Source organism: Mercenaria mercenaria, chromosome 9, assembly GCF_021730395.1.
Source record: "Mercenaria mercenaria strain notata chromosome 9, MADL_Memer_1, whole genome shotgun sequence".
Classification (NCBI taxonomy): domain Eukaryota; kingdom Metazoa; phylum Mollusca; class Bivalvia; order Venerida; family Veneridae; genus Mercenaria; species Mercenaria mercenaria.
This window is the reverse complement of record NC_069369.1, coordinates 59,397,038-59,405,884: the sequence shown is the minus strand read 5'-3', so window position 1 is coordinate 59,405,884 and position 8,847 is coordinate 59,397,038. Positions and strand designations below refer to the sequence as shown.

At 36.6% G+C, this 8,847-nt stretch overlaps 1 protein-coding gene across 1 annotated transcript; it reads right to left on the bottom strand.

Annotated features, from left to right (window-relative positions):
* Nucleotides 1-458: 458 nt before the first annotated feature.
* Nucleotides 459-6,620, bottom strand: LOC128559540 (uncharacterized). The gene is made up of 3 exons (XM_053551511.1): nucleotides 6,577-6,620; nucleotides 5,804-6,430; nucleotides 459-5,536 (listed from the first exon to the last, which is right to left on the bottom strand). Exons 2-3 carry the CDS (start codon nucleotides 6,399-6,401, stop codon nucleotides 2,856-2,858), a joined length of 3,279 nt encoding a protein of 1,092 aa, XP_053407486.1. The 5' UTR covers nucleotides 6,402-6,430; nucleotides 6,577-6,620; the 3' UTR covers nucleotides 459-2,855.
* Nucleotides 6,621-8,847: the final 2,227 nt, after the last annotated feature.

Below are 8,847 nucleotides of genomic sequence, written 5' to 3'. Positions count from 1 at the left end.
CCATACTCTTAAAGTAGATGAATGGTTTAAGGGAGTTTAGCACAGGGTTGCCCTGGAAACATTTCTGTAGAATTATATTGAAATCAGACCGGCATTTGTTGACAAGATAGTCAAATTTTCAGTTATATCTAATTATCTATAGCAGAAAAACCTGTCCCGCCCCTGGCGATCTTGAATTTAACGAAACGGAATTACTTGAAGGCGAGGCATTTAGTAGTCCAAGTGAACATTTCTGTGAAATCATTTTGAATTCGGTCCAGTGATTTCTGAGGCGTAGGTTTTTTATATAACCAGATTATTCATAGATGCCCTAGATTTAAAGGAGTGCAAACTGAAGAAAAATGCCTGTGAAATATTGTTCGTACTCAGCTGAGCTAAAATCTGAACACCCAGGAATAAGGTAGATCTGCATATTTAAAAAGAAATTGCGTTGTAAAAGAAATTAATAACAAACAACGTCCAATAACAAACAATTGTTTTATTGTTTTATTTGAATAAGAGCTAATATATAAGTACCTAATTCAACAGTCAATGACTCAATGACGAAATGAAAGCTGCCATTGGTTTTATTCCGTTTATGACAATCCAACATCACAACTGTTTGACAAAACAGCTGTATCACAAAGTTAACAAATGTTTAAACGATATTCAGTCTGATACGACATGAGTGTTACTTTTAAGGACACTATTTTTCAGATAAATAATAGCAGTGAAATGTTTATGAATACCGGTTTTATTGTCGTTTTCAGACAAGTAAACATCGAACGGAAGTTGCCGGTAGTCATTATATGGGCCCACTACGGAGACAAGAACAAACACAAAATTGAAATGTCTAAAATTCCTAATGGTGTTTTATAAGATTTGCATTATCTGATTTAGGAATATTAAGGTAATGGACCAGAAATTACAATCGGCATTTTCCGTTAGATTATGTGTTCCCTGTATACGATTTCGGCATTTTCCTTTGGAATTTTCACCTATGGCCGAATTGATTTATTTTGTTGGGTTTAATGTCGCGCCGACACAGTTAAAGGTGATATGGCGACTTTCCAGCTTTGATGGTGGAGGAAGACCCCCAGGTGCCCCTCCGTGCATTATTTCATCACAAGCGGGCACCTGGGTAGAACCACCAACCTTCCGTAAGCCAGCTGGACATGAAGAATTCAACGCCTCGAGTGAGGCTCGAACCCACAACGATGAGGGACAAGTGATTTGAAGTCATAGACCTTAACCACTCGACCACGGAGGCCCCTCCTATGGCCGAAGGATGCCGAAACTGCATAATGGAAAATATGCAATCGCACTGGCCCACTGCCTTAAATACTTTTATATATTTGCAAAGAAATAGTCTTAAACTGAGTTTATACTACTCAATTCATCAAATATGGCAATGTAATGTATAAAGATAACAGACTAATCAGAACAATGATTTGTATAGGGTGATGATAATTGTTTATACACAATGATAACTTTTGCATAACAAACAAAGTGAAACAATACTCTACATCATACACATATTGGCTTGACCCTAAATAGTTTTAACTAAGTTTTAACTATTGAACGATAACCCATTCAAAAGTGTTAAACTACATGGCATGAGAAATTAATTTTCTCAGACGTAATTTTTAAAGTTTTGACTGATAAGCCGTAAACACGCGTTGGCTATTGACCGGTTATATAGCACGAACTAGGGACGCAAATTTATTAAGGAGTCAAAAGAAATGTAACATATTAAGATATAACTGAACATCGAACGATGTAGACAGTTCTGAGACAGGGGTTCAGAAAGAAATGGGATTATTTCATCATGACGCTTCATCGAATCATTCATTAAATTTTTCTTTCATTTGTTATATTTTAGATAAGCTGAATAGCTGCATTACTTTTTCATAATACAATGCTTTTAAAATATTGATACGAGTGGTTATTTGTATTCTCTGATGTCCTGCATAATTCATATTAATTTGATAAACTGAAAAAACAATGAAACGTCAGAGCAATAAACATGACTGTATATGGAATTCAAGCTCGCAGAACATAATTTCAGCTTGTAATTATCCAAGCCAAAAAAACAGAAGTATTATGGAAGAAAAATAATTTAGTGTCTTGTGAGTAACACAAAATGCAGCTATAGTCACAAACCACAACCATTGCTCTGTCCGAAGTAGTTTCATTAAGTATAAGTAAAACAGTGGCTAACAAATACACAGGCTCCTATTTGTAACGTTAATTTTCAATTATCTCATGTCGTCGTCTTATTCTTAAAGAGAGCTATTTCCTCATTTTTCCATGTCGGGAAGTGTCGACATCAATTATTCCGGTTATCATGGTTAAAGTCATTTTTGAAATATTAAAATTCCGGTTCAAGGTGCACATAATTCTTTCTTTATAATTTGAATATTTTTAGCTCAAAAATGACAAAAAGATATTTTTCACTTCTATAGTGCGCTTAATACCACTGGTTCAATACAATGTGTTAAGATATACTAGTACTTCACTATAATGTTTGATTTAAAAAGGAGTTATCTCCTTATGTGACGAAACAAAAAGGATTTAGCTTAGTATGTAATGAAACAAAAAGTTAAAAAATGTAGGGAAAATATATCAATTTATCATTATATTGTGCTAACTCCAGGACATACCGCAGTGTAATTGGCAAGCATGTCTGCGAAATGACAGAAATATTGCAAGATATGACTGCAAAAAAAAGTCTTTAACGTGGCTTGCAATCTTAATTTCAAGGACACCAATAGATAGCTCTGTCTGAGAAGAATTCAGCGGTATATACAGATATATTAAAAAATGAAACTTAGCTCACTTTAAGAGTAAGGCGGCAATTTAGTAAACGGTAATGCTTATACTGTTGTCGAAAACTTTATTGCATTTAACGCTAACAACCTTTCACGACATGTTTCTTGTTTCATGCCAAGCACAATTCTTGTTTCATTTGCCTGTATAGACACTCCCTTGACCTTAGACCATACATCTGCATACTTCTGAGGGTTTGTCGACATTATTTGTACCTCTGCCTTGCAAACAATTTCCTCTCCTTTGTGTGTAACCAAGCTTAAAAGAAGCGTAATCCAGCCTGATTTTGAAAGCTGTATGCTTTCAAGTGATAAGTATTTCAGTTTCCTTTGACAGGAAAATGTGGGAATTACACCGAAGCGTTCAAAATTAATTCCAACTAGGTAAACATATTCTAAGTGGTGTAATCTAGGTAACACAGAGGCGACTTTTTCATAATCGGCTCTTATCCAGTGCCGAAATGGCTGCAAATGACCCAAGACAAGCGAAGACAAAGAACTGGATTCCGATAGACGACAAAGGCACGACGAAGGATTCGAAGCAGCTCCAGATATCCAAACACCTTCCAACTGCACTGAATAAGGCAGTATTGTGCAGACAGACGATACGTTTTCCAACTTTAGTCTTTTCAGATTGTTCGAGCCAGAGACGTCAATCAAATATTTACATTTTCTTGTTTCTCTTTTATGGTCTTCACAAATAACACTTTCCAGTTCAAGTTCTTTCAAAGTTTTAGAGGTCTTCAGGAAGCTTTCTAGCTGTTCTACCGTTCTGTGATCTCCAGAGATACTCAAACATAATGCACATATATTCCTTAGATAGGCAATTGAGTTTGGAAGTTCACGAATATTGCTGAGACACAAACATAACGAACGGAGTCTTTCCATTTGCGATGATGCCAACCTGAAGATAACTGAAGAGCTTGTGTGGTCCAGATGGAGTCTCTCTAGCTGACTCGTCTTGCAAATGACGTCTTCAATCTGTTCGCTCCTTTCAGACTTTGGCAGGTCGACATATATTGACCTCAAATGCGTTTTATTTTCTTTCAAAATTTCGATAACATCCTCGGCCAACTTATCCACAATGACAACGTCATAAAGTGGAAAGACAGTATCAATACATCTGACCGAAAACACAGAACCAAAACTAGTGGATATTTTGTTGTTTGTTTCCCCAAAGTATCTTCTGTTTAGTAGCATTTCTCGTTTACATTCTAACATTAAATGCTGAATGCGTTTTATTCTTCTATAGGAAAATGACGCATCTCTCGAACGTCTGAACGAATATCTGCCTTCCAGCGTCTGCCTGTATTGAATAAACGCGTCCTCGTATAACGCTGTTTTAGCCACGTGCTTTGAAATCTTCTCTGCTTTCTTGGGGTTTAAACCGCAAGCAAATATCAAAATCAACGACATCTCCATTATTTTCTCTGTAGTGTTGCATGCAGACCAAATAGCTTCAAGAGCTGCGTGGTTCTTCTGTTCCTCCCAACAAACCCATACAGCTGCTAACAGCTCTTGTAATGTTTTATGGAAGAACTGAATCCGCCCACGAGATGTTGATGTATGTATATGAGTTTTGGATAACAATCCAGTTATCAAACAATTGTTCATGGTTTCCTGGCCAATGAGTCCCTCAACGGGTCTTTCTTCAAAAACATAGAGCGATTGCAAACAACAGTCATACGCAAATGGGCAAAGCCTACGAAGAAGTTGAGCATTCTTTTTAACATGATCATGAACATTTAAAGCTCCAGGCAGGTTTACTGGTTTACTTTTGCCTGTTGTCGTTTCAGTCTTTCGTAGTAGATAATCCAATATTCCAATAAAGTTTACTGTCCTTGAATCTTCTAACCCATGCTGTTCCCGCCAAAGGCAGACTAGGTATATCAGTACCATTGGAACTTCGGCTATAAGTTGCATACTGTGTTTATTTAAATCTGTCATAAATTTCTCAACTTGACTGCCGACTGACTTGTTAAGAAGTCTATAATATTGGGTAAGAACATTGTGTACCAGTAGACGAATATTTTTCTCCTCGAGCTTAGCAATTTCTAAAATTCGTGTATTCGGCAAGCCAGTAAGAATATGCAATTTTGAATGTCTCGTTGTCCACAATATCTTGCAGAAGTTCAAGTCACCTCTTCTTGGCAAATTGGATGAAGAAAGCCATTCATCTAGTCCGTCTATAATAATTAAACACTTGTCCGGCATACCCTGAAAACAGGATTTAACGTTCTCAATAAGGGCTTTATTTTCTTGAAGAATTTGAGATGCGATCATATCAATCACAGATTCCTCGTCTATTGCATTTCGTAACGAAATAAAGTATAGCAGCTCATACTGTGTGATTAAATCGTCTTCAAGGTCAGTCAAATCCGTTTTCGACTCCAAAATCTTCTGAACAGCAGAGCACCATACACTTATCATACGTAGGCAAAATGTTGTCTTCCCTCTCCCAGCAGATCCTGTTAGAACAACATGCCGAGGAGGCACATCTGCATCTGGCGATTTGAATAGCTGCCCAAAATTTGCCAAATCTAGATACACATTTTCAGAAGCGATATAGCTTTGTCTTGACATTGGCGTTATATCTCTAACTTTCTCTTCAACGTATATTTTATCAACATGGATTCCTTCCTCGGACTCAAATGGGCATACTGGCAATCTTGCCATTGTTGAATATTCTGGGTAAACTTTGACAAGATGCCGTTGCAAGATGACTTTGTCTGAAATGAAATATACAGATGTGTAATAACATATCGGCGGTGAAGTTTAGTATATTGGCCATACCTTAAACACCTTCTTAGTATATACTAGTACCACTATCTCTACCGAAACGAAAATCGTTGACATAATATGTATATATGAAGACGGCGTAATGAAAATAAAAAGTTACTACAGATTATAGTAATATAACATTCTTTTTTCTCTTCCATCATAATGTTATTAGCTGATTACAGACATGATTTTATTCTAATTCTGTAGTTACTCACCATCATGTAGCTTTGTCTCCGTATTGTTGCTTTCTGTAACACTGATCAACCGTTCTAACTGATGTCGAATCGTGTCCAACACTGCTTCATCGCCATCAATACGATTTTCTTTGATGTCCTTCATTCTTTGCTGTGTTTCATTCTTTAAATTCTGATTGCCAATATGTTGCAATATATCCAAGATAGCCGTTTCTAAGTCTGTCCACACTGACTGAAACGTTGTATCATCAAGACTTGTCGTCGACTTATGACTGAACATGGTATTACGTGTTCGTCTTAGAGTATCAACTGCATGTTTTTCGACCGGCGACAATTTGCAACACTTATTTAATACCAGACAGAGTAAGGAGATGTCCCAAGTCTCAATATCTACTGGCCTTCCACCCAGGGGATAAAGGCAGTCGTACTGGTGTTTCTGAAGAGTTGGATTTTGCAGACGTCTTGAAAAATTCTTCAGAAAATCGTCAATGGTGCTGTAACCTTGTATGCGGACGTGTGTCTCAAATAACTCTTTTAGAACCGGTGTTCCTGTATCAACAAGTAGACGATAAGAACGAATAAAGTTCTTGTTGCTCTTCGTATAACCGACTGCAGCCATGCCTTCTTAATATGCCATACGACAAATTACTGAAATATAAAAACATATCTATAATGATTGAAGGCGTTTTCTAATCAAAATACTTTAGTAATTGGTGAACATGAAATTCAGTTCATTATGTAGATAGTAGATAGCAGTTTTTTTATAATATGTAAGCTTACATATATGTACTTACTTCTGAAACGAAACTCCGACATGAACTTACACTGAAACCGTTACAAATCTTTGCATACATGTACTGTTATCAACTTAGCTATCTGATACCGATAACTCAGCAGATAGGATGATTGAATACAAAGGGAAACTATTCATTTTAGCATCAAAATTATATATCATTGAATTGTCGAACATTGTTCAGTAAATTTACAAATGCACAGACACACAACAATCATAATTATCCTTTGAAATTTTTTACAACCAAAACAAACAAAATATGGACAGTAACCCTGGGACTTTTTATTGCAATGACTTGTCTTTTACCCTGCGTAAAATTAGAATTATCGAGTTTAACTTTTAGAATTTGAAGTCGTGTATACCTCCATAAAATCAAGAGGTTTATGCTCAAAATGAACAAGCTTCGAATTAAAAGATTCTGATCATGTATTATTACTAAATTGTTAACAAACCTGTTTGGGGGTCGACATAGATACCTAATGTTTGACCCTGGATGACCAGTTACAGTCTTGATGTAGGGGCATTCGTGGCCGAGTGGCTAAGGTCGCTGACTTCAAATTACTTGCCCCTCACCTATGTAGGTTCGAGCCTCACTCGGAGCGTTGAATACTTCATGTGAGGAAGCCATCCAGCTGGCTTAAGAAAGGTCGGTGGTTCTACCCAGGCGCCCGTCCGTGATGAAATAATGGACGGAGGGGACACCTGGGGTTTTCCTCCCCCATCAAACCTGGAAAGTAGCCATATGACCTGTAATTGTATCGGTGCGACGTTAAACCCAGCAAAACAAACAAACAAACAGTCTTGATCTCGATTTCATAAAGATTAACCTTCTGATAACGTTCCATGCAGATCAACTAAACAAAGTGGCATCTGTAACGTTAATAAGTTGTTGGGTTTTTTTTCTATAATTTAACCATATTGGCTTTACGCATATTAACCTGTCTCGAACCTGACCTGGATTTCATAAATACAAAGTTTGTGAAACATTCTGACTGGATTTCATGAAAAAGAAGATAAAACATTATCCAAGAGGACCCAGTATCGAACTTGTCCGAGTTTCATTTAACTATGGCAAATATGTTGGCCTTTGTGGTTGCAACAGTAAAATCTTTAACATTGGGCTACAGACTGCACTGTACGCTTTTGACACAGAGCGATCAAACTAAAACAATAAAGTACCAAACTTTTGTCATGCCGCTACCGAATCATAAATGAACAAAACAATTTTTTGATCTAGAAACGATACATATTATTGTACCGGCCAGTTAATAGTGTGTCTGGATTAGGAGTGTTGTCGTTGAGAATGCCAGGCAATGTTTAAGACAGAACAAACACAAGTTTCCTGTGCCACGAAGTGCGATTCGTGCTTCTCTAGAAGAGAATAAGTATTTCATTCAAGTTTCGCTTAAAAGAGAATAAGTATTTCATTTAAGTTTCGCTTAGAAGAGAATAAGTATTTCATTCAAGTTTCGCTTAGAAGAGAATAAGTATTTCATTTAAGTTTCGCTTAGAAGAGAATAAGTATTTCATTCAAGTTTCGCTTAGAAGAGAATAAGTATTTCATTCAATTTTCGCTTGACCATATTTTAGAAGAAAATATTGTAATTGGTCAAATAGATTTCCATAAAACATTGCGCCCAAAGGGATTTCCATCAAACATTGTGCCAAAGTAATCGGCAATTTTTAAGTCGAACGGGGGTCGTTATTTCTAATATTGTCAGACAATGATCTTGCCTTTGACTCACTGACCCCTACCATAATAAGGGCCATCTGCTGACCACTGGCAAACATCGTATAAAGTTTGTGGACAATAGGCCAATGCATTATTTTGTCATTGAGCTGGAACTGTTTTCAGATACAAATACAGCAAAAAGGTTAAACGACCCAGTGAGTAAAATTCTTTAGAACAGTCGAAAAAAAGCCATTACATTCCCTTTTATAAAGCCAAATGTTTCAAAGTTTTTATTATTTTGTACTCCCTTTTGAAAGATGGCAGTCTTTCTTTACAGCTTTGAAATATTCAGAACAAATAGCCAAGGTATGTTTTGCTCCTTCAAAGGAAGATTAACTGGGTAAGTTTGGTCTTGGAGAATTTTATTTCTTTATAGAGGCAGTTACGAAACTGGTTAGAAACCCGGACAAGATATGCAATTTTAAGAACTTCGGGAACCAATCTCAGAATGCAACACTGACATTGGTCAATTTCAAATAGTTGTGTGGATGCTTTATTTTTTAAGTCTGGTCTCCATTTACAGCTTAACCCTTATCCTGC

What these genes read in the sequence shown, in the direction of transcription:
- LOC128559540 (XM_053551511.1), bottom strand. Translation starts at nt 6,401, where the DNA reads ATGGCTGCAGTCGGTTATACGAAGAGCAACAAGAACTTTATTCGTTCT. An exon ending in GGAGACAAAGCTACATGATG is followed by an intron (nt 5,537 to 5,803) that starts GTGAGTAACTAC and finishes ATTTCATTTCAG; the next exon opens with ACAAAGTCATCTTGCAACGG.